This window comes from Pagrus pagrus, assembly GCF_965226575.1.
Source record: "Pagrus pagrus genome assembly, chromosome: 15".
NCBI classification, from domain to species: domain Eukaryota; kingdom Metazoa; phylum Chordata; class Actinopteri; order Spariformes; family Sparidae; genus Pagrus; species Pagrus pagrus.
The window spans coordinates 29753767-29779978 of record NC_140199.1 but is presented as its reverse complement, the minus strand read 5'-3'; the positions used below and the strand labels follow the sequence as shown (position 1 = coordinate 29779978).

General features: G+C 41.1%; 1 protein-coding gene across 3 annotated transcripts in view; it reads right to left on the bottom strand.

Annotated features, from left to right (window-relative positions):
- gbf1 (golgi brefeldin A resistant guanine nucleotide exchange factor 1) overlaps positions 1-26212 on the bottom strand; it is a 156823-nt gene that overhangs the window by 23923 nt on the left and 106688 nt on the right. For all 3 annotated transcript variants that reach the window (XM_084375308.1, XM_084375309.1, XM_084375310.1), the window contains 15 exons: positions 24880-24934; positions 16486-16633; positions 15988-16208; positions 14706-14874; positions 14249-14460; positions 12473-12571; positions 12139-12333; positions 10949-11141; positions 10544-10678; positions 10364-10452; positions 10057-10259; positions 9744-9867; positions 3130-3255; positions 1248-1330; positions 764-1000 (listed from right to left, as the gene is read on the bottom strand). In XM_084375308.1, coding sequence (XP_084231434.1) covers positions 764-1000; positions 1248-1330; positions 3130-3255; positions 9744-9867; positions 10057-10259; positions 10364-10452; positions 10544-10678; positions 10949-11141; positions 12139-12333; positions 12473-12571; positions 14249-14460; positions 14706-14874; positions 15988-16208; positions 16486-16633; positions 24880-24934 — 2289 coding nt within the window. The remainder of the gene's footprint in view (positions 1-763; positions 1001-1247; positions 1331-3129; positions 3256-9743; positions 9868-10056; positions 10260-10363; positions 10453-10543; positions 10679-10948; positions 11142-12138; positions 12334-12472; positions 12572-14248; positions 14461-14705; positions 14875-15987; positions 16209-16485; positions 16634-24879; positions 24935-26212) is intronic.

Below are 26212 nucleotides of genomic sequence, written 5' to 3'. Positions count from 1 at the left end.
AGATTGAATACGTGGTAGATAAATTTGATCCCCATTCACCCAACCTAAATCTCAGAAGCTCACTTTTCTACGGTGGCCGACAGGTGCATATCACAACAGCAAGTCAGAAAACAACGATTGCAAATTCCAAAAATGCAACATTTACCAGAAAACACATCAGAATTGTGTCAAACGGAGAGGGCGGGACTTGCTGAATCTGATTGGGCAGATCAGTGTCAATAACAGTGGGAATGTGTGGAGGTCCGCTGACCCGAAATCATACAGAAGAAGATCGCTTGGTCATCACACTCTACATCGACAAAGGAAAATTGGTGAGAAAATACGTTTTTCTTTATATAATATTGCAGATAGTTCACATGGTAACGTGTCAGTAAGGTTTAACATTACTGAATACATTATGAACGACGTGAACTGTTGAGCAAGTTGATGAATGAATTAATCAACTTTCTCAACAGTTCTGTATGATTTCCCACTGTTATTGACAATGATCTGCCCAATCAGATTCAACAGGTACAAGTCCCGCCCTCTCCTTTTGACACAATTCTGATGTGTTTTCTGGTTAATGTCGTAGTGTTTTTGGAATTTGCAATCGTGTTTTCTGACTTACCATTGTGATTTGATCCATCTCACACAGACAGGAGCCTGATAAGTGAGAGATAAAGAAAGGACCACCAACTGGTAGAAGAAATGTAGATTTTAATCCTGATTCAAAGTATCTCCCTGTTCCACTATCTTACCTGCTGACTATTTTGAAATTATGTACCTGAAGCCAGTGATGGCCTTCTGGATGATGTTGTCATCCAGGCTCTTGTCAAAGACGTAGGAGAGTGCAGCAATTGTGGGACCCCAGGTCATGGTAAACAATTCATTGTCGTAGCTTCCGGGAGGCAGGTGGAGGAAAACACCCTCGGGTGTGGCACCACGGTGTAGCAGCACACTCCACACATAGTTCTCCTTCACCAACCCTGTCTGTTCATCTGGCATCACAATCTCCTCACTCCTGCAGAGAAAAAGCTCAGCTCTAACACCAGCCAAATCAGCCCAGCTTATCAATAAAAACTGTGGAAAAAGCTAGTAAGTGAATCTTAGTCGAACCTTATGAATGGATTACTTTTTGCTACTACTGCTGATGTGACACCTGTGACACCAACATCAAAGCAATACTGTTCTTACAGGTAAGATTTCTCTGCTGGCTAGATGCATGCTAATGAGAGCCAGGTGAGTGCTGCAGTGCGACGGCAGCTTACTTAATAGCAGTGTAGATATCCTCCAACATGTCCTGGTCAAAGTCTTTGTTTCCATTTACTCCCTTCAGATTTTTCTTGAATTGCTGTCAAGGACAAAAACAAAGCAGTTAGGTGTGGAATAATCTACTTTATCTACCTTTGTTTCCTGGCACAAACTTTATAGAAAGACCTCACATACTTTTTGCATAACTGTTATTTCTCCACCATCAACACGTCATTCAATGCCTATCAACACAGGAGCTTAGCTCAGACACCCAAGCCTCTGGCATTCAGGGCTCCATTAACTGTGCATCCAAGCAACAATTAAAAGGGCTCGTGTGGAAACACACTCGTTATGTGTTACTTAATACGCTTCAGTTGCAGCATTAGGAAAACAGGGATTAGAGCCAAGAGCCTCCTGTAAATAAACATAACCACCCTGCGATGACTGACAGCCTCAAGGCTCTGTTTTATGCCTCACTAGGCAGGGTTTGTCCTACTGGCAGGTAAAAAGGAAGAAACAGGAGCTTCTCTGCAGGGACACAGAAAAAATGAACGTGTGCAGAGAGAGCCAGAGAAAGCAAAAGGCTATGGAGGATCAGGCCTCTATTTGTCATGCTCATATCTGAGACACTCACTGTCTCACACTCGCATAAACAGTCACTCTCTGTCAGACAGCAATTCAAGTAACGAAAGCTAACACACAAGCTGCCAAATCGAACAGCATGCTGTGTTTTATGGACAAAATGAACATTATACCACTGAGCTGACCTGTACCTCACTGAAAAGATGTCATCACATTGTCAGGTCCTTGGGAATAGGCTCCGATTTACACAGTGTGATGGTGGGCATAGTTTTCCCATTTCAAAAATAACCCCACTGCCAACACATGCTGTGGTGAATAATACACATTGCAAGCTGCTAAGTAACTCAAGTGCTAGGCGCCACTTTTATTGGCCCTCTCCAAACTATTGTGTGGCAGCCTCTGCCTGTCGTCTGAGCCCGAAGGTCAACGAGCCTTCTTCACCAAACCACAACTGACCTTTAAGGAATGTATATGAGGATAAAAACCATACGACTCAAGCTGTATGACGAGGTTTGACTCAACTCAAGAAAGATCAATTCTACAAAGTATTTGTACACAAAAGAAAAAAAAGAGAAAGCAAGTGCTTTCTATTGTTTGTCAGTGAAAATGGCCCACCCACTAACTGCTCACAAGCTGCCCCACCACACACTCTGTTTAGTCTTCATCTGCTGTCAATCACAGAGAGAAGACACACACACACACACACACACACACACACACACACACACACACACACACACACACACACACACACACACACACACACACACACACACACACACACACACACACACACACACACACACACACACACACACACACTTAGGATAAGTTCGCCTCTCAGATGGACCACCACTGGCTACAGCTGTTGGCTGTGAGCTTTCTGAGCTGCCAAGCTGCACCAGTGCAAGTACTAATACTGACAGAGGAATTTCATACCATCAGACACAAAGACTGGCATGTCCCAGTGAGAGAGAGAAAAAAATAGATATATGAATACAGTTCAGCTGTTTTTTTCCTTTTCAAATCTAAATCTGCAGACATGTTGGACATTGCAGGTAGTTCTGCAAAGTTTACAGATGTGCATCTGAAGTGCTATTCTCACAGGGCTAGTATTACCAGGGTACCTCATGTGATTTAGAAATTACCACCTAACGATTTTACTCCGTTTACTGACATTATCTCCTGAATATGATGTCAAGGCTCTATGTACCATCAACTTTCAGAAGTGAAGCATCTGCTCTTCAACAGCTACATTATTGATGTAGTTTAGAGTTGATCGTGTGTGTGTGTGTGTGTGGGGGGGGGGGGACTCACCTCAACAGTCATGGGGATGTTCTGCTTGCGGACATTGTGGTTATGCTGGTCAGTGTTAAGCATTATGACAGCATAGGCCAAGGCAAAGCCTGCATCGTTGGTCATGAAGGGAGAGCCGTTCACCTTCTGCAAACACACAAATACAGTACACCCAATATAACACAATAAAGTGACATCATATGAGTTAAAGCCACTTGTTTCAGACCAAAAACCAAACCAGAAGAGTGTTTCACTGTATATTACGTAACAAAAGTTGACCTTGTTTCTAGACTGAATCTCACCTTGCACATACTGCTGATTTTACAGTGACTCCATATAGTGGAAAACTCATTTACAGTGTCACTGCCTAAAATAACTCTTTCAAGGTCACTATTTGTGTGTCTGCGGTCAGCCTAAGAAAAGGACATTACTAGGAATAGTTTCCAGGTCACATGGCTCCTCCTGCTATTTTGAGAGGTCAAATATTTCCCCATGTGGAGTCTGTCCTCTGCTCATCATTGTGTATGTGTGTCTGTGTTTATACTTTTGTCAGACTACTACTATAATCTGTAGGGTTGATCATGTGATCAGGAAATCATGTTCCACTTACTTACATAGGAAAGTAATTAACTGACATGAAACTTGGTGGTTTTAAGATATGTATATAGGTAAAGCAGGTGGGACCAAGTCAATTACAAGTTTACAGAGGTGGAACAAAGAAGTCTAGGTTTTGCAAGCCACAAGTAATACCCCTTCTCCACTGGTCTGCAGTAGACACAGGTTTTTATTTACAGTTTCCGTAGTGGCTAAACCGATTACATTGTCATGTGATGCACTGGGGCCCAAAAACACTTTGTTTCCATAAGCTAACACTGTGAAAGAAGCGTCTATAAAACGGTGGATACATTTTTTTGAGTGTCACAACCCCCGCAAAATGACTTGTTTCAGACAGAAGCGAGCCATTCGGTACAATAAAATTTGCAAGGTCTAGAATAGCCGCACGATTAAATTATTTCATCCCAATTCAAGTTAGCTGGGTGCTAAACAGGAAGTTAGCCGGCTCGGTTAGCTGAAGTCTCTATGGGCCGCACAATGCGGAAACTACGCAGAAGACAGTAGTCATTTTGGCTTCATGTGCCACTGGGCAGCAATTATAGAAATGAATGGGACCTCGCCTCCATGGCTGTGTCCAGGTATAATTATAAGGTCCTTGGGGTGAACACGCTAATTCCACCATGTGAAGTGATGACACATTATCAACATCCGGTGGTGTCGTGTAATAAGGAAGGAATTTGGGATGTGGTCTATTCAACGACATTTTATCACGTGTGGAGTCCCGTTCATTCCTTGAAGCCAAAAAAGCTTGACTTCCTGGGTCTGAAAATACCTGGATCACCAACCGAGCCGGCTTACTTCCCGTTTAGCTAACTTGAATGGGGATAAAATAATTTAATCATGCAGCTCTTCTCAACTTTCAAATGTTATTGGACCGAATGGCTCAAATTATGACAGTGAAATGAGTCATTTCGGGGGGGTTGTCTCAAAAGAATTTATCCACCGTTTTAAAGATGCTTCTTTCACAATGGGCCTATTGTTGTTTCTCTTCTGTTACAACTGTTTTTTGGCACAATCGTGAACTGAAAGTGAAGTCAATGACGTTCAATATATCAATACATGATTTTTAGTGGTTGTACCCGTGTTTAAAAAACCAGTGTAGAACCACTTATTTTGGTGGAAAAGCGGCATAAGTCTCAATAAAACCTATCAGGACACAAGTCAAGGCCAAGTATTACGTTGTTTTGAGTCCTAAACAGGTGATAATGTGATTAGGAAATGCAGCAAAAATCAGAGCCTGTCATTCCACCAAAACTTCCCTTACTAAAGTGGTAAATGGCATTCTACTCACTCTAGACTCAAACTCTACCTCAGTGCTTCTGTTACTGGATCTCAGCACTGCATTTGATACCATAGATCATGGAATACTGTCAGACCGACTTGAAAGTCAATTTGGCATCTCCGGCCTGGCTCTCGCTTGGCTAAAATCTTACCTATCAGAAAGAACACAATGTGTTTCTTACAACAGTACTACATCAATATTTACTGATGTGAAGTATGGAAGTTCCCAGGGCTCTGTTCTTGGCCCTTTGCTCTTTTCTTTATATATTCCACCTCTTGGCCAACTTATTTGGAGTTATGGAATACATTTCCACTGCTATGCGGATGACACTCACCTGTATGAGCCCATAAAAGCTTATGATAAACCTCAAATCACAAAATTAGAGACTTGCTTGTATGCAGTGAAGAAGTGGATGTCAGAAAACGTCCTGCTCCTGAATTCGGATAAAACTGAGATGCTGGTCATTGTCCCCCGCAACAACTGTGTTATTTCTCAAAACTGTCAAGAATCTAGGTGTTACTTTTGATTCTACCCTCTCTTTCGATCAGCACGTAAAAGAAATTACCAAGATCGCTTTTTACCACCTGCACAATATAGCTAAAATTAGGTCCTTCCTGTCCATGGCTAACGCAGAGATCCTGATTGATGCCTTTGTTTCGTCTAGGCTGGATTATTGCAGTGCCTTATTCTCGGATCTTCCGCGTGAGAGCACTAAAAGTCTTCAGATGGTTCAAAATGCTGCAGCTAGAGTCTGAACACATACAAGAAATTTTTATCATATTACACCAATCCTAGCCTCACTGCATGGGCTCCCAAAACATATAAGATCAGACTTTAAGGTGCTGCTGATGACATACAAAACTGTACACAACCTGGCCCCGTCGTACATGTCAGATCTTATTTTACCGTATACTGCAACTCGTGCATTACGCTCTCAAAATTCAGGGCTCCTGACAGTTCCCAGGGTTAAGAATAAGTCAGCTGGCTGCAGGGCTTTCTCCTATCGGGCCCCCTTCCTCTGGAATAACCTCCCAGCTGACATCAGACAATCTGGCTCTATTGACGCCTTTAAATCTAAACTAAAAACTCACTTCTTTTTTTTGACTTAGCCTTTAATTAGTCCTTGACTTTGATTGCTAGCTTTTTCAGTGGGTCCGCCTCAGTCTCAATGAGTCTCTTACCTATAGTATTAGAATTCACATTGTCCTGCCATTGTCTGTTTATTCTGATTAACATTGCTTTTCTCTAACTTTTGTTTGTTTTCTGTTCCCACAAGCTGCAAGCTGTCACTCTCTCACTCTCTACAGCTTTCTCCTCCACCTCTTCTCCTCCTATTCTCCTCCTCCTCCTCTCTTTTCATTCAGGCTCCCTCCTGATGGACCTCGGGCCCCTGGGATCATCTACCTCTCCTGGCTCCTGCAGCCTCACATACTGTCGGATCTGGATCGTCACACCCTGGGCTCTGCTGGATTATTGCTCTCCTCTGTTTCACTATCTCCTAATATCTGTATTTCTGTAAATGTTGATGCCTCTTCACTGTAACCTCTCTGTCTATTACTAATTATCCCGTGTGTCCTGCCCTCTTCCAGGTCACCACAGTGGACAGGAGGTTGTGTGGCTCGAGCACCACTTGGCGATGCCTCATCCTGCTCAGTCGTCTCCTGGATCCACATACTTTACATATATTATAATTTGTATCAGACATTCTGTCAATGCAACTTGTAAACTGTGATTTGTTGTTCTTTTCTGTACATGTTACATCTATTGCATGTCTGTCTGGGATCCCTCCTCTGTGGCTCTTCCTGAGGTTTCTTTCATCATCTTTTTTTTTTCCATCAACATGGCAAGTTTTTCCCCACTCGAATCGAGGGCCTAAGGACAGAGGATGTCGTTCACTGTACAGATAGTAAAGCCCATTGAGGCAATGTGATTGTGATTTTGGGCTATATAAATAAAATTGATTTTAAGGTGTGACTGCCAATCAGAACTCTCTGGGGTCTGCTTGCGAGGAAGTCCAATATCCAGCTGCAGAGTGTTGTAATTAAGCCCAGTGTTTTTAGTTTTCTAATCAGCTTCATGGTGAGATTGTGTTGAATGCTGAGCTTAGGTCAACAAACAGCATCCTGATGTAGCTGTTCTTATTCTCCAGGTGTGTGAAGACTGAGTGTAAGGCAGTAGATATGACACCCTCTGTGGATCTGTTGGTTCTGAAAGTGTACTGGTGAGGGTCCAGGCTGGCAGGGATGTTTTCTTTGATGTGCTGGAGAACCAGTTTCTCAAAACACTTCATCAGGATGGGGGTGAGAGCCACATGACGGCAGTCATTAAGACTAGACACAGCCGACTTTTTAGGATAATAGGAATAGGAACGATGATGGCTGTCTTGAAGCAAGAGGGAACAGTCTCCTGTGAGAGTGAGATGTTAAAAATGTCAGTGATAACATCAGCTAGCTGATCTGCACATGTTTTTAGTACACAGCCAGGTATATTATCTGGACCAGCAGCCTTATTTATATTCACTCTCAGCAGGCTTTTTCTCACATCCGCTGTGGTTACTGACAGTGGCCGGTCCTCTGTAGACTTCACAGCTCAGTCTTTGTTGAGGAGATCGAAGCGAGCAGATGTGTTCAGCTCATCCGGCAGTGTGGCCTCACACATGATGGGGGCGCTTCTGCTTTTGTAGCCTGTGACATTTTGAATCTCCTGCCACAGATCTTTATTGCTGTTGGTGTTGAGGTCCCTCTCCAGTCTCTGCTGATGATGACTCTTTGCCTTCTTGCTGCCAGCTTTCAGTCTTGCTCTGGCAGTGTTGTGTGCTTCTTTGTCACCTGACTGAAAGGCAGCTGTTTTGGCTCTGGATAGAGCCCTCACCTCTCCATTCGTCCAGGCCTTCTATGAGGAATGATCTTACTGTCTTCACCACATCATCAACATATTTGCTGATATATGATGTCGCTGAAGATGTAGATTAGTCAAGACTAATGTTGTTATCCTGAGTGGCAACACCTCTGAACATTTGCCAGTCTGTACACTCAAAACAGTCCTGTAGAGCAGCTGGGGCTTCATCTGTCCACTAGGGCTGTCAACAAATATTCTAAATTCGAATATATATTCGAACAGTTAAAAAAAACGGAGATTCACTTGTGAAAATTAATATTCGACTGTGGAAAAAAACCACATCAGCGGCTGCTTTGCGAGTGGGCGCACTGCATGACGGGTCAGGGACAGGTCCACTTGCACAGCATCACTCGCTGCTGAAAGTGAGACGCGACAAAAACCGTGGCAGATGCAGATGGCAGAGAGAAAAACGAATCGGCAGAAAGTTCAGAGCCCAACTCGGCAGCAGAGAGAGTGGTTTGGACTCCAAGCAACCTAAAAAGAGCCGTTTGGAAATACTTCGGATTTTGGTCAGTAGACGGCAAAAATGCGGAGCCTTGAGATAAAGTTGTGTGCTAGCTGTGTAAGCTACAGTTAGCTTACCATTCCACCACTAGCAACATGAGGGGAGTTTGTGCATAGAGAGAGAGGGGGGCGAGCGAGAGAGAGGTCTACGGTCCTAAAAGTTTTACGGTATAGGCCATTAGTTCATTTACTTATTTGTAATGTGTAGGTATGTTTTCAAAGACATGTTAAAACTAAAAGAAAAATACCTATACAAGTAGTTATGTCTCGTTGTATTAGTTTGTCCTCCTGTTATTGACATAATGCACAAATTTAGATATTCGAATGGTTCGAACCTATGTGTTTTTTTTAGATCGAATATTCGAACGTCATTTTGGAGCAATTTTGACAGCCCTACTGTCCACACTGAAGTAAAGACTGATGTCACAGTGTAATGGCTGTCAAAAAATGGCACCAGCCTCGTATACACTGGTTCACTATAAAACTCACTTTCACTACGCTATTCAGTCTACCACTGGGCTCAATTTTTCCTGCAAAAATTAATTTTAAATTACGGCACAAAGGAAGCACAACTGCCATTGTGCAACCAAAGCAGAGAAGAGATATCCCCAGGTAACAGTGGAACAACTGTGGAAACTCTACACTACAACAGAAAAAGAAGCCCACTGATGGAGGAGGCAAAGAAGGTGAAGAGGGAGATTGATAGAAACCAAGGTAAAACAAGAGGAAACGGACGGACATTCACTGGATGGAGAGCGCTCCAGTGTTGTGTCAAAGTCTGTTCCCACTTGATATGTGTTTCCTCTCACCACTGGGACTTGAGACGCTTCAAAACTAGCTTTCAACTAGATCAGTAAGTAACAAAACCTGCTACCTGCTACTTATTAATATGGTGTCTTACTCTGCCTTTTCATAGCACCAAGACCAGAGTTCTTTGTGTTAAACTGGGATTCTTATGGCTGTTTTTGCTTTGGAGGGTAGCCAGGCTGCTAGAGGTAGCCATGTTGCTAACCATCTGCTAGCTAACTCTAGCAGCCAGAAAACGAAAAAGGAGCTGCAAGGAAGCCAAGAACAAAAGACACAACCTTCTACATTTGTTTCTGCAACAGAAGAAAGAAAAATATATGTTTGTTTCTGCCTGCTCGCATTATTGATCCGGTTATCAGCTCTAACAATAATATCACTTGGAAGTAATAGTAAAAACTTGTTAAAGTTGTCTGTTTCCACTTCAAGTCTGACGTAATCCAATCCATTAATGTGTGACTTAAGTCCAAAGTATAACAATCAGGTTTACAGCTCGAATGTTGTTCTCAGAAGTTGAGAGAATGTGCCTTACATGCCAGTTGTCTGTAAAGGTTTCCAGGAGTCTCTGGATGACTGGAGCCTCTCCAGGCAGTCTAAAGGCCTCCAGGTAAAGCCGCAGAGCCTCATCTATACGAAGCCCCTGGAAGGTGAATGTGCTGCGAAAAAGTTTGACATTTTTAAACCCTCAATGGTCCTTTAACACCAACATTAAGCATTATTCATTATAAAAAACAAACACATCATGCTTCATGGGAACCAAAACCTCTACACCCTTTAAGACCAGAGTGTAAAATAATAATTAAGTGATCAACAAATGCACAATATTTCCTGGAATTCCAGCCTACTTTACAAAGCTGTCCAGGAGCTCCATGTTCTTGCGATCGCTGATGTACTCGCCAATCATTTTTTTGTCCAGTCGGGGGTTTTCTCTGAGCCACTGGGCCACTTGGTTGTTGTCCATAGGGTTACTGAGGAGGCCTTTCTCCTGCAGGAACTGGATTCCCTTCTTGGGCTTTTGGTTGAACTGTTCTGTGCCTGTGATCAGCAGCTAGACACATGACAAAAAGGGCACTTTAAAGTAGCAGTAGATTTTAGAATTGAATGTGGATGTGCAATACTACAACAAATCTATATCAATCAATTTCCTTTCACCTTTTTCTTGGTTCTAATTTCCATCAACTCCTGGGAATCAGGTAAACATGACGAAAAACGTTGGGGCTTTTTCGGGGCTTTCTTCTCAGCTGGGTGAAAAAAATGATATTAGCTGATGGTTTCTATCCCAGGGCTTAGGAAGACTTTATAGTAAAACTGTGTGTAAAATCAAAGTCTCACCAGAGTCATTGTCTCCTTGATCCTGTCGACCCAGTCTCATCTTCTCTGCCATCAGATGTCCACTGGTTGGGGGACACACTGGTGCATTCTCAGCTTCTGGACTCAGACCATTGGTGCTACCCAGTCTACTTAGATCTGAAGACAAAAGGATAATATGTTCTGTTCAAACAGAACTATAAGGGCCAACACTGTGAAGTTACTGATAACTCAAATTTGTGTTGTTATGTAATCTTGACATTTTAAGCATTTGAAGGCCTAAACTAAAAAACACACTTTATTAATTTTTGTTAGTATTAGAAGGTAAAGGATACTAGTAAAAACTAGTAAAGACAACAGAGTTAAAGCAGTACGTTTTAAAGGTTCTAAAGCTCAAATGTCCATGAAGTCAAAGTTGGTTGTGTTTACCAGCTGAAGTGTCTGTTCTGTTTTTGGCTGAACCTTCTCCCTCTGCCAGCAGTGTTTCTGACTGGTCTTGTTGAGCAGTGCTGTTGACCACCTTGTCCTGGCAGTGTGCTTCAGTGCTGTCAATCACTGTGAGCAGAGCCTCAAGGGACAGGAGGTGGGTGGTGTAGAGCTGCCCTGACACTGGGAATGCATTCTGTAGCAAACAATTTTACAACAAAAACTAAAGTTAGTTTTTTCACTAAATATAGCACTTCAGTTAATCTAAAACCATTATAGGGGCATAATCTGATATTTTTAGGTCAATAATTGGTCTGATAGTAATTACTATCTACTACTACTAAAACCTTTTGATTGACATGTTGTCTTGAAAATGTCTGCATTGTTCAATCCCACATAAAATGCAATTAAGTACCTTTTCACATTAGCAAAAAGAAAACAGAAAACCAGAAAAAAACATAAAGGACATAGTCACACATACAGGAAATCAACATTCGCCTCCTGTTCACTTCCATTTCATGCGCAAGGGGCAAAAAAAAAAGAAAAACATCTGGTGGTGAAGCAAATCTGCATCTTAGCCCCTGTGAGAAAATGCAGCCACAACCAATAGCAAAGATGTGTGAGTAGTTGACCCCTTAAATGGACTACAACCAGCACAAGAGTTCCGTGCACCTCACATCCAGCACTGCCCACATTCTGCACTGGAAGGCCAATTTAATTCGCCTGCATTCCTGTGTGTGTGAATGCAGCCTAAGTCAGTTTAATCAAAGTTATTGAGGTATTTGACGGTTGCCCATTATGGGCCGATGAGCTTTCTAGCTGGCAACAGTGTTTGTTACAGGTCTGATGGAGCCGACTGTAACTTGACAAAAAAAAACCTTTCAAGCCATTTGTAATTTCAATTAAACATATTTTTTTATAGCTTCAAAGTTTTTTTTTTTTTTTTTTTTTAAGGAAGTTGACTCTCAAAACCAGCAGATAAACTTAATAAAAATGCTTTTAAGAGTAGCCTTATTTCCTGTTCTTCAAAAGGGTGGCATAATTATTTAAGAGTCATGAAAAATGAAAGCTGAGCACTTCACTTGAAGTTTGGCAATCCAGGAAGGACTTCCACAAGTTTAAGCACGAGGGAATTCAATAGTTTTGAAAACTAAAAATCTTAACCACGTCAACATGCTGAAAGGGAATGTGACCTTGGACAGCAGCTTGGTGAGGTCTTCAAACAGATTGGAGCAGTAGAAGTCACAGTCATAGTTGATGTAAAGCTCAGTGACAAAGCTGGGGATCCTCCACAGCTGGACGAGTGCCTCCAGAGCCATCTCCTTCATCTCATAGGGCATCTTAATATTCTCTGACGTGATGATGTCCATTAGTTTCTTTAGGTACATCTGTTCAGCAACAAGGGTCATCATTATTAGGTCCTCAGGAATTTTTTTACCATATATTTGGATTGCATATGAGTCACTTTAGATGACAGTCAATGGACAAAGCACAGAGACTTTGATGACTATTAACAAACATAGTTACCTCGAGCTGAAACTTTAGATGCATTCTCATGCTTTCAAAAAGCAAGAAGCAAACTCGTATGGAGGAAGCATATAGGTTCATACGCTCCAAACTCAGCAACTACAACACAGAGAAAAAATGATCACTAAAGATACAGCAAAACATTAATATAGCTTTCTCCAGCTCTTCTACAACAGATGAGACGTGACAGTGGAGCGACTTGAACCTTTGTGAGTTATAAATCCATTAACATAACTTCCTTGTGGGGGCTAACAAGTCGCCTTCCACTTATTCAATGTGCTTAAATATGAGTCATATCAGAGAAGCGCCCATTTGTGCTTGTTAAGCTAACTGCTTGTTAATGAGAGTTAAGAATAATCTAATATGACAGCTGTCTGCGTAGGCTGTTTATCTTGTCACAAATCTTAAACTTCTTCCAGATATTGAGTTTATTGTGACTTTGCTGTTGTAAACATTGCTGTTCCTGCTAACATTCACAGTAGCAGTCACAGTAGTAATTTCTTGGTTTTGTCACATTTTTAGATGTGTAGCCTGTATTACTAGTTTGCACTGGCCCTCCCATGGTTTTCTTTTTGTTATGCAAGCTGTGTTAATGTGCAACCTTGGAAAACATATCATATTAGTCTTAGCCTACCAGTTCGGAAGTCATGACTCGGTTTCGGGAAGTCAGGAAATTGGTCTAGCTTATTGTCTAGCTAATAAAGGTCTCAGGCTAAGCTAGCTATGTGAGTGTGTGTGTGCATGTGTGCGTGCGTTCGTGTGTGTGTGCATGTGTGTGTGACAAGGCAGTAATGATGCTGTACCATTTTATATGCTGGCTTACTGTAGGGTTGCTTTAGTAGTAGTAGCACTAGTAGTAGTACTAGTAGAAGTTGTAGTTGCATGAATGCTTCTGCATTTATGCAACTACAACTACTACTACTGCTACTACTACTGTAGGCTAATAAAATAATAATAATAATAATGAAATAAATGATTAATAAACCAGTGTTATTGCTTTTTAGAATTGCAGCTGAATTTTTTGAACTGAAATTTTACATTAATTTACATATTGTGTTATTAAGGCCTGAAAAAAAATTTGGTGCACGCTAATAGTGCCCTTTTCTGACTTTGAGCCCCTGCCCCTCTATAATCATGTGCACATCCCTGCTGAGAGCTGAACATACAGAGACATCTTTCTCTCTGGTCTCTTGCACAGACTTGAGTTGAGTCTCGCCATACACACTTGTGGGATGTGGGGACGGCGGGACGTTTCAGGTTGCCCGCAATTATGAGACATCACTGCGGCCCGCTTGTAGGCAGGAAGGGCGCGCATTGGACCAACTTCTGAGAAGTCCATTTCAGTCGGGGCTTACTTAAACTTGGGCCAGTTAAACTGGTGATGGAAACATAAATGAGTGTGGTTTGGCGTAGTCTGACTGACAAAAGTGCCAATGGAAAAGCCCAATTGGTATGTAACCATTACCTAGTATTAACCAACATAGGAGTAGGAGCCAACATGAACCATCATATCATAGTAAAAATAGAACAGCTTCATTTCAAAGTTAACAAAAATCTTAATCAAAGCAAGAATTTGCTCATTGCACCAGAGCATATCACACAAGTGTAAGCTTCAAGCCAACCAATGAAAAGCGCCTATCCCTGGCCAGCAGGTGCTGCAACTTCCTCGTACTGTAGCAACTGTTACTAATGCGGAGGAAATATCCACCTAGTATCAATTTGACAATAAACAACACAGGTACCTGTACAAGTATTCATTTGGACCACCTGCTTTACCTGGAAGAGATGTCTGCAGAGCTCATCTTTGACCAGGCCGAGTAAAGACTGGTAGTTAGCAATGTGTCCTGACTCAAGCGCCACAGTCAGCAGCTGCAAGCCCATGTGCATCATGGTGTCAGTGTTATGACGGTCATGGGGGTTGGTCAGTGAAATCAGGAATCGAAAAAGCTCTCTCAGACATGGCAGGCCATAAGGGATGAGAGATGCTCCTACAGAGGTGAAGGAAGAACACATAACTGTGTAGATGAGCATTTTAAATGTAAAAATAATCAGACATCCTCAGTTGGTAAACAAAACATGATTACTGTACAATGTTGTCGATCACTGATTCTTGACCTAAGTGATTATTAAAATCAACGGTTTGCTTGAATTGTGTATTAAGAGAAACAAACAATTTCCGAGATGGTAACAGCACAAGAGAAGTCAGCGTTTCAAAGACCCTCATGATCCATACCATCTCTTTGTGTGGACTGTGTGAAACGAACTCCACGAGGGTTGACGTAGTCCATATCATGGACCGAGGTGCTGTCTGACTGCTCTGTAACAGATTCTTTGTCTTCCAGGACCTCGGGGATGGACTCCACAGAGGCTGACTGAGCTGGTTCAACCTGCCTGCCTTCAGACTAGATGGAAATGGAAACAGAACACAAATCATGAGCCATCATTAAAGTTACAGTCACATAGCAGCTGCACAGAAAAGACAGAGGATCTCACTAGGGTTTAAGGTCCCATCAAGTCACAACTGATGCTTAAGTGTTTTTTTCACAGATGTTTTGCGCTATATCTCACCTATAAGCCCAACAATGGCAAAAAGGTTGTTTCTCTTGTCAAGTAAGTAACTTTATTTATATAGCACCTTCAAGAGCAGAGACGTCACAAAGTGCTTCACAGAGGCGATAACATCATAACACATAAAACACATTAAAAGAAAATGGAAAAAATTACAATAAGGCAAGTCTAACCAAAGGTTTCTTGAGCGGATTTTTAAAGTGTCCATAGTGTCAGATCTTAAGTGATATGGGAGAGAGTTCTAAAGTTTAGTAGCCACAACCCTCAAAAGCACAGTCTCCTTTAGTTTTAAGCCTAGATTGAGGAACTACAAGCAGGCCCTGATTGGAGGACCTTAAAGACCTACTGGTGACACAGGGTTGCTCTATAAGTGATCACAATTAAAATAAATTGGACTCTGTAGACAGATGATATAAGATATAAGAGTCAGAGCCTGGCCCATAGTTACACCTAGATTTCTTACGGAGGACTTAACTACAGAGGATGGAGACCCAGGACCATTCATTACCTAGGGGACAGGACAAGGACGGGTAGAAATGAGGAATTTTGTTTAGTCAGAGTTTAACATCCAGTTTTTATAGCATTCACGCAATTATTTAAGACTGACCTAAAGTGCCTTGATAACATCTAGGAATTTGAATGGTATTTTAGAGTTTGTAGATTCTAGAAAACAATTTAAAAAGCATTGATGACTCAGCCTGCACTTCTGTGGATGGGGTCTCACAGATTACTGTACAAAAACACAACTTTATTCACTCATTTGAGTGAAACTAAATCATATTTTATGGAGAAACTGAAGTTGAGTACACACTAACAATAGACATAATTTCACAAAAAGAACATGGAAAAAGGTAAAGGCTGAAAAGGTTACTGATAAAAAATAAATACAATGTTTGGTGTGCAAGAAGTGATCATGTACAAAGAGGAGATATTAAAAGCAGCTATACCTGTGCATCTGGCTCAGGCCCAGGGAGAGTGGTAGCTGTGCTAGGGGTGGTGGCAGATGAGCTACATTGCTCCAGGTCAGAGAGATCCTCCCTGGAGGTGGCTTTAGAACAGGTGTCCAGGCCACTGTCTGTGGTTGTGGGGCTGGAAATGGATGAACCAGCACTGTCTGAAGCTGGTAGGATAGAGGTGGATAAGCCTTGCTCAATGAACAGGACGCCACCTAAAAGGATAGAGATAGAGTCATACAACTGTGCAACAAAGTGTTACCGCTTCATGTATCATGTAAAAACTTGCAGCAATAGCCATGGTCCACTGCAGATTTCTCATGTATTTGTCTACCAGAAAAAAGGGTCATATAATATGATTGTTAATGACAAAGACCACTTTATACTCGTCTACATTCTACCCTACTGGGATGAGTAAAGCAAGATAAGATGAAAGCTGAGGAAGGGTCATTGATGATTTTGAGTGTACTAGTACAATGGTGCGTCTCTTACCTGAAACACTGTTGTTGTTAAGGGTGCTCGACTGGGTTGGCTCCATCTGACCAGAGGGACTTCGCACCATATGGCGTGGTGGCCTTGGCGAGCGTTTTTGCTTCTTCCACTTCGATGACTCGCTCATCCCACCAGCACGCATCTTCAACTAGAGGAAACAGAGTGGTTCTCTGAGTAAGGCCTCCCAAAACACTCTGTACTACTTTGATCATCATTACTTATTAAGGCCATGATCAATTAGGATGCTTCATTTTTTTCCTCAGAAAATCAAAGACGTGGCAGTGAGCATTTCAAGTACCATGACTGCAAGCTAAAATGGTTCAATCATACTTAAAAGTGCAGTAGAGTTGATAGGTTGGGCTGGCCAACAACACAAACCAATGTATGTAATGCATCTCTTTTGGTAGGATACAGAGTAAGGACCAAAAGACAACATCCTATTTGATTATGGCATATAAGGAACATATTAACCAGCATTTCAGAAGACAATGCAGAGAAACAAACATGCACACAAATTCTGTCACTGCCACTTATTGTATGCATTTATTTTCTGTTAAGGTGTGTTTGTGTTTATTTATTCAAATCATTTCTGGTTTCAGACACTCTTCTGAATCGGTTTCTTTGATCCTATCTCAACTTTCTTTGAAACAAACAAACAAAAAATTACTTAAACATGCTCTATCCTGAAACAGATGAGAAAGCATATGGGTGGCATGATATACAGGAGCTGAGACATATGCATGGTGTACACCAAAAGACCATTCAATTCAAACAAAATTCAATAATACACATGTAATGTAATAAATGAGCATTCACAAGCAGAGACATGTTCTAGTGAAGTATCTGTATTATGACAAAGACTGTCCAGAACCATCTATCAGTTGCATTGTACTTAAACAATGGATGGCCCATTCTTAAATACAGCACACGTCAAGTTTCTCTTTTTAGCCAGTTCATCAGATAAAAGAAGTAAGAGGTTAGTGGGGTCTTAGAAAAGGACAGGAGGAGGTTATGGGGAGACATTATCCAGCCTGAATACTGAGAGTCATCTTCCTTACCTGCACTCGTTTGTTTTTCCACAAGATATTGTAAGCCTCAGAAGAGAAGGGGAGCAGGCAGGTGCCCGTGATTAGTGATGGGTAACATGTCAGCAGTGGAACCAACAAAACACACTCTCGAGCATACATGTTCGTACATGATGGGAGGGGTGTGGAATCCAGATAGGGCACAGGGTTTGGAGACACGGCCACTACAGGCTCTAACCACTAGGGAAGGTGCAGCCAGATAATAAGCAGGCATTGTGAGTGGACAAGCAGACAGAACATGCAAAGCGCGGCAACTGCAGGAACAACTGCTTCAAGCTCTACATTCAGTACATTAATACAACATATCTAACACTAAAACAACAGTCAATCAAACAAAATTGGGACATTCTGATAGTGGTGAATGTAACCAGATGTGTTTTTGCCAAACCAACTAACTAGCCCTCCTACTAAGTATTTACTCTTATAAAATCAAAAAATGCTGGTTTTAAACTCTTGAAATAAAACATAAAAGTCTGTGTGGGTTGTCAAAGTCTGTTTGTGAGCATGGAATGGGTTCATCGCAAACAGGTGAAAACACCCGCTACAACTGCAGTTCTCATTAACCTTACAGCCACAGGAGGCAGCGATGAGCCATTAACGACTTGACAACATCAGAATGAGGCGAAGAAGATTACAAACTTGCAAGCTTACTTGAATTGGCCGCATGCTTTTCCATCAGTATATCAACATTTTTCAAGACAGAAGGTTTCAAGGATGAGGACTTACTGGTTGGTATTGTAAATGTTCTGCGTATTAACCTTCCTCTGATAAACGGCAGCATGCAGACAGTTCCCTAACTGCACACATACAAAAGTGATTCACAGGTTCTCTCTCATGTCTCGGGAGCCTGAAAGCCTGCGTACGTGTTGACAGACTCATGTATAACTTTTTGGTCATGTTGCCACTACACTGGCACATGGGTCATTCCATACCAACTCACCCAGGTTAGTTAGTTCAAACAAATGTTGTCACAATACGGGAATTTCAAATGTCATCATAACACCTGGAAAATATTGATATTTGATACCATGTTCAATAACACGTGGCAACATTGAGGGCATAAAATTGAGATTTTTATTAAAAGATGAATATAACAAGGCTTGTATTGAGCTAAGGGAATAAGACGACATCATCTAGTAAGCAACAAACTGTAATTGCAAGCTGTAATTGCTAATTTCAAGAGCCCAAGAGCCCCCTCTCTCTCATCCCATTTCCTGCCATCTACAAAACCCTCTTGTCAATAAAGCAATGCAAAGGCCAAACAAAACAAAAAACACATGGAAGTTACTGTATATAGCATCTTTCAATTCTTTATATAAATGCAATAAACAAATAATGAATCTGTGACAAAAAAAGTTTCAAGGAAATTAAAGTCCTACAGTCATATCTTGGAGAGTGTGTTTTTCAGTTCTGAGACCATCTTGAGTGAGATCTGTGGCGCTCAGTTTTTTATGCAGGACCAATAACTTCTGGATGTGACAGAACACCATTAATACTACATAGAATCAACATCTGGTTGCAACAAAAGGAAAACTAGAGGAGATATACATTTTTGAAAATGAAAGATTTTTTGTTCCAATAAATAAAATATTTATTGTTAATTTGATTACTGGAATCATTCAGCAAAAACTACTGAAATGAATACAAGTTGTACAATTCTACGTAAGATGTCTTGGATGTTCTGAATCCGGTGAAAAATGAGTGATTGGTGAGGTTTAGAATACACATACAACGAATCACAATAAATGACTAAATTTAGCTCAGGGGGCCAAACTCCAAAAATTCACAACTTAAAAAGTATAGCAGGAGGATTTCGAGAGGGCCATGACATGAAAAGTTTTGAATTGTGGGTAATTGGCATGGAATGACCTTTTGAGTCACAGCAGTCAAAGGTCCAATTTGCTTTGAATTGCATCCTGTCATCTCTCCAGTGTAGGAGCTCATATGTGTGAACAGGGCATAATCTTTTCAATGGCAAACATCCAGCACTGTCTCTCATTCAGTGGATAAGACAGTCCCAAATGGGGCTAATTCCAGCCCGGTCCTGCCCTGGGCTGGAATTACTGATTTATCACAGCCATTTTCCCTAAACCCCTTAAACTTCTGTGAACAAAGCGTGTGTAAATAGTAGGGCCGGGACTCGATTAAAAAAATGAATCTAATTAATTAGAGGCTTTGTAATTAATTAATCGAAATTAATCGCATTTTTAATCGCATATAAATATTTGACCTGAGAACAGTGAGAAGCAATTTTTTTCATATGGGTTTTAGTATACCATTAAATAATGACTATTACACGGCCTTACGAGTGAAATAAATAATAAATAATCACCCACAATGATTCAGCAGCGACAAGGATTGCTCGGTAAAGTTTTAACTTTCACTTTCACTTTCGGGGCCTGAGAGAGGAGCTTGACAGCGTGCTGTGGTTGGTGTAACGCGTTCAAAGTCCAGCTGTCTTGCTTATGTTGCTATATGTTGCCAGGGCGGATCAGAGCGCCGTCCCTAGCTGCTCTCATGTGTCCAGTCACAGACATGATCTGACGACTTTCAAGGCCGGCCTGAGAGAGGAGCTGGACAGCGGTGCTGTCTTGCTTATGTTGCTATTGCCAGGGCGCCAGTGTCGGCGGCTTTTTAACTCGTTAAATAATTGTGCTCCAGTATAATCGGTACGCCTGAAACTCATCCAGTGAGAAACGTTCTGCGGTGCAAAAATAAGTGCGATTAAAATGCGTTAATTTTTTTAACGCGTTAATTTTTGTGTAATTAATTAATCTTAATTAACACGTTAAAGTCCCGGCCCTAGTAAATAGCAATGGGTTAAACATGCTATGGTCATAGAGGTGCTCCTTATACTATTAATATCACTTTAACTTTGGGTTGGAAAACTGATAATGAGTCCCTGTCAAGGATATAATATGCTACATTTCTACATTAGAATGACTGAAAACAACTAGACCTTTGTTAAAATTATGTTGTGGAGTTGTGTAATTAAATTTTTCTAGATGTTTCCAACACTGTTCAAACCCATCAACATCAGTGACTCCCAGACAAACATTAGTTGATATATCAGAGAGAGGAGGGAAGTCAGCAAATGTGACTAAATGTAATCTCAGTAAAACTTTAAAACGTTTTTGTGTCTGTGAACGTTTCTGCCTCAGTCAAGTCAGATAGATTTTCATCTGCAATGGTGGTTGTTAAACAATGAAGTAAATAACTCCCATGATGTCACACTGCTTCATGATGTTATCAAACTTCATCTTCTGTTTTCATTGTTTTGATGAGAGACACCTCAAAAGTTTCCCTCTCGTGTCTTTTCCTTGCGTTTTACTCCACCGAGGATTCGCACAGAAAAGTGAGGAAACCATGCAAGGAGAGAGGAAACATGTTTCAAGAGAAATAAGACATGCGTTTATGATGACGACTGACAGCTGATCACAGCTAGATCAAATGTCTGTCGGCTTTAACAGTTGTAGAGACCAGTTGAATTTGTGTCTGCATACAGTCCCTTGCCAAAAATGCATGTAGGGAACATTATATACATTTTTAATAACGGAGAAGTAATAATTTATTGTGATGCCTTGCCCTATAATGATAAAAGGTCAACTAATTATTTGACAGGACAGAGGAAACTCTCCAGAGGAATCAGAATTAAACTGTTAGGTTCTGAAATAAATACTTTAAGACAGCTCTGATGGAGCTAAGGATTAATCAGGGCGGCTGATTTATTCCAAACTATTTCACTATATGAACCTGGACTGTGTGTGTGAAGAACACAGAACATTAATTAACAACAGATCCTGACCAATCCTGTCAGCGTGTCGACAGATTTAAATAATCAGTGAAGTTGTGCTTTGTGGCATTCTTAATGGAGAGACGCACTTATTTCGTTTCTGCTGCTGGTAGTGCAGATAATGTAATATTTTCTCAATTTATGATATATTCACTCACCAACAATTCATCTGATATTAATCAGAATGTTATGTCATATTTTTATGACCTGGACCACACAACACCACCTTACTCTTGTAAATAAGACTGTGATTAACTTGATTTATGGATGGCTTAAAATAGAGATATTATTTCTTTTGCAATTACCCTCATGACTCTGCATTATTTCACCTGCTGTCTGTGCCCTAGATTATAACCAATCCTGTCCTTTAAACATCTTTAAAGCAAACAGTTGTTGGACAATCAATTTTTTATTTCGAGGCTCATCTCTGGAGAAACTCTGACAGCTGGACCCCTCTGGTTTTGTAGTTTGGTTCCTATTTTATTCTCACAGTTTTAATCACTTGTTGGACTTGACTTGAATCCTGATTATTCATTTTTCATGCAAACAAAGCTTCTGCTATCCACATTAAATTGCTTCTAGATTTTTTGTGAATGAAAGTTCAAACTGTGTTACCTGTTTAACAAACACCTGTGTATGAAGAACAAGCTGCAGTCTGTATTTATACTGTGTATTTATAGTGTATTTATACTGTGTACTGTGTATTTATACTGTGTACTGTGTCTACTCAGAGGCAAAGGAACCATTTCTACTGGCAGAGTGCCTTTATATATTAATTAATTATTAGCCTCTGTATTCAGTGATATTCTGGTTGTGAAATCATCATTTAATAACCCAGAATGTCATTACGGTGTCTTTTGAACAATGGAAACTATTTTTAAGCTAAATGTTTAGCTGAGAGAAAATGTATATGACGTTCAGGAATGATCAGCCTCGCATATGTTTAAAACAGACGTTGTTGTTGTGGTCCTTTTGTTCTCCTACAGTCAGGCTGACACATTTGATCTTGGTGGTTGTGGCGTAAGCCAGTTTATTGTGATGTTTTGAGCTGCACTTGCACACTAGTAAGCAGAGGGCGCTGCTGACTGTTGTTTGTTGTTGTTAACCAGAGTTAAAATAAAGGACATGGCTGCTGCCAAAAGTATGCTCCTCTCCCTTGTCCGTTTAGCATCTTAGAAGTTAAGATAGCCACTTCACAGTGGTGAATCAGAAAACAAACAAAATATAAAACTTGATTTTGATTTACTTGAGTTAATCTGTTATCTGTCGTCACTCCTCAGAGATCCCTTGTCGCTCCTTGGAGCACAAATAAGAGCTTAGGGACGGCCTGCAAGATGGTGGACAAGAACGACTTCCAGTTCAAGGGAGGAGCGAGGAAATGACAAATAAGGGAAATGGGATATACCCTATGTCAGAAGAGCCTGACTTGTGTTTCTATACTGCTCTGCACAATTAAGATCCTGATTGTCCAGGGGTCTCATTTATAAAACATTGTGTAGGATCCATAGTAAAACTGTACTTGTGCCCAAAAGCGGAAAATTGCGTGCGTGAAAAAGTATTCTGATTTATAAAAGCTGGTGTACGCCCAACAATGCGCAGTTTCCTTTAATAAATCTCAAATCAACCTGGAAATGCACATGGATCCGCCTCATGTACCTCCCTCTCCACACCCACATTCAACCATCGATGGTCAACACAAAGTGAATGTAAACGCCTGGAAATGAGCTGCTGATCGATGGTTCTTTACAGTGAATCATGGCCACGAGAGAAAGAAGAAGAAAATACATATTTCTGGCACAGAGGACGAGGTGTTGGTTGGTGAGGTGGTGGTTACAAAGCACATATTGTATTTGTTCATTCTCGTCGTCCTCTATCAGTGCTAGGACCGTGATAGTCCATGCAGCATTACGCACGAGTGGCACCGCAGTATTTATATGCATAGGCTACAGCGATCAGACTGACTGTTCCACTTACCAAAACGATTGTGACGATCGGTGTTATCCCTCAGCCTGAGATATCATTTGAAAGTGGATACGTGAACACAATTCATTTATTTACTGAAGTTTAGTTACGGTGAACTCGGCCTGCATCATGATCAGGACTCACAATGAGGATATGGAGTGTAACGATTGTGTTTGAGCTGTCACACACTTTATTTCTACACGTTCTTAATTTACACAATCCACATGTGCTGGTTGAGAAGATGTACCGGGTGAGCTGACTGGTAGAGCCCTGTGCTGGAGCCCGAGGCCCGAGGGGCCCAACAGACCTTATCTGGGTATATTTCGTTTCCTTTCAATATTAAGATTAAGATATAATGAATATAGCTTAATATGACCCTAGAAACCCCAATTAAAGTATTTTAATGTCTGCAACATTAACAGCCTACAGGTTGTTATGGGAGGTATTAAAAAAAAGAAAAAAAAAAAAAAAGTGAGGCTTTTTTTCGGGTTCGGGCCTGAGAATTCTGAAAACCTGTCGAGCCAGGCCGGGCTGGGGCTCCCCCCTTGGGCGAGGGCCGGGCCCAGATAATAGGCCCGTGCAGGCACTACTGACTAGAGAAGGCAGTGTGTGTGTGTGTGTGTGTGTATGTGTGTGTGTGTGTGTGTGTGTGTGTGTGTGTGTGTGTGTGTGAGTGTGAGTGTGAGTGTGTGTGTCTCCAGTCGATGGTGATCACTGCAGCGATTTTAAAACACACTACACAACCAGGCTGTCTGGAAACTAAAATGATACTTATGTTAAACTTATACAGTTTTCATTCTTTGATGATATCTGGTCTAATCTTGGATTTGTACAACCGATGCTGATAATTTGGTTATCAAACAGTCCGGCCCTCTCCACTGCGCTCCGGGGGAATGTGATGGTGATATTCGTACGCATGGGTGAGAGTTGGCTTACAGGTGCACACATTCTCCCGTCAAGTTAGTTTGTTTTTATAGATCACAGTGGTGTAAGCCTCTTTCAGGCCCCATTTTGTGTGTACACAAATTTATAAATGAGACCCCAGGACACTAGATGGGGTCTGTGGGATTGAAAACAGGCGCGCACACTCACGAAGACGGCCAACTCAAACCAAAAAAAACTAAAAGATCCAAAAGGCCACACTGCGCTGAAAGGGCAGAAATGAGATTAGAAGTGACTGCGATGTTAGGAACAGGTGACAGGAGCAGGGCAAAGACATTCAGGGTGCTGAAGGTTAACCCCAACTTTGAATCCTTAATTATATTATTAAATGAATCAAGGTCATTTTACCTGAGATATTAAGTAAATAGAGTACGAAAAATTAAAATATGCAGGGATACTGTGGCTAATCTTGATATTCTGGACATGTTCACATTTCTCAGGCAGTTAAGTGATGCTGTTACTTCATTAGCTGTAGTTTACAGGCACAGATACAACAGTCAGAAAGACAAAACAGCACAGTGACAATGAGATAAACCAAGACTGAAAATGGAGAATAGGAGTACAATAACAGCGAGCAGATCAAATACACATTCAACATCTCAGTCGTATTACCTTCTTCATGTTGGCACCCACATAACTCTTTGCCTCCTCTTTGAACTGTGGTAGTCTGAAAGAGAAACACCCATACAATTGATTTGATTAATATATTTCAATTCTGATATAAATCTGTCCCTAAGCTGTATACTGTTGTCCAGGCACAATCCTTAGAAGTAAAGGAACGGTACATTGCTTCTTTGTTGTTTCTTCTATCATTTTATAATCTTTATTTGCTGGTTCGGATACTAAGTTTTAAAAAAAGTCACGAACACGAGTGAATTCAGTGTTCCATAGAAAAAGGATTTTTGTGTGCAGCACAAATTTCAGTCTGAACAAGATACAAAACAACATGAGCTGGTAAACAAGTTTGTGAGGGAGGTGGTGTAGCAGCTATGTTGATAGAATTTAGTGACGCTCAGCTCCACATGTGACTTTTTATAATTATGAATCAGTTGCAATTGTTTCCCACATGTTTTGCCATTACAGTTGCATCTTGAGACACCTACAGTATATAATGGCACACAGCCTGTTTTCATTGTTAATATTACTCAAATACTGCAATGGTAGCACACCCAGTGAAATACAAATCTCATCTCTTCATTCACTGTTCTGTTGAAGTGATATGGTGCGAATGAAGCATACACCGGTGATGAGTCCTGAGGTGCACCCTATTCATAATATATCAGCATGTAGCACAAACCTTCCAACAGGCATGTGTTTATGACATCAGTTGGCTGAGTCTGGGGTTGTGTAGTGGTACATAAAACAACAGTACACCATAGTTTAAATATCAGAGCATGCAATGCAAACTATTCCACAATGAGATGCTTGTCTCAAAGAATGGTTGCCATCTTTCCTCTGTTTGTATTTTTATTAGACATTACCTGTTTAGACCTTGCATAGGGGAGGAGGGAAGTTGTTTTAAAGGGCAGCTCTATCAATTTTTTCACAGAGGTCATAAGGAGTACCACTCAGCATGTAAAAACAGATACAGGATACAGACTTTTTTGGGAGCTTGACCCATGCCAGGGACTAAAATTCAGCAGGGCTGCACAACGCTTAATCTACAATGTAGATTGTTGCATGTTAAAGGATAACTACCGTTTTTTTTTACAAGCTGGACCTTATTTCTAGCAAAATATATGATCATTTACTCACCCAGATAACTTTGGTGTCATTTGAAGTTGTTCGGACGAAATTAGATCCAGTGTAGCGCCGATATATCCATATAATGCGAGTGACGGGGCACCGACACACAGCCTCTATATAACGCCTTATCTGCCACGAAACTAGTTAATTTCACCAATATTTTGTCATGATACACTAGTGCTATTCCCCTCTGAGTCCG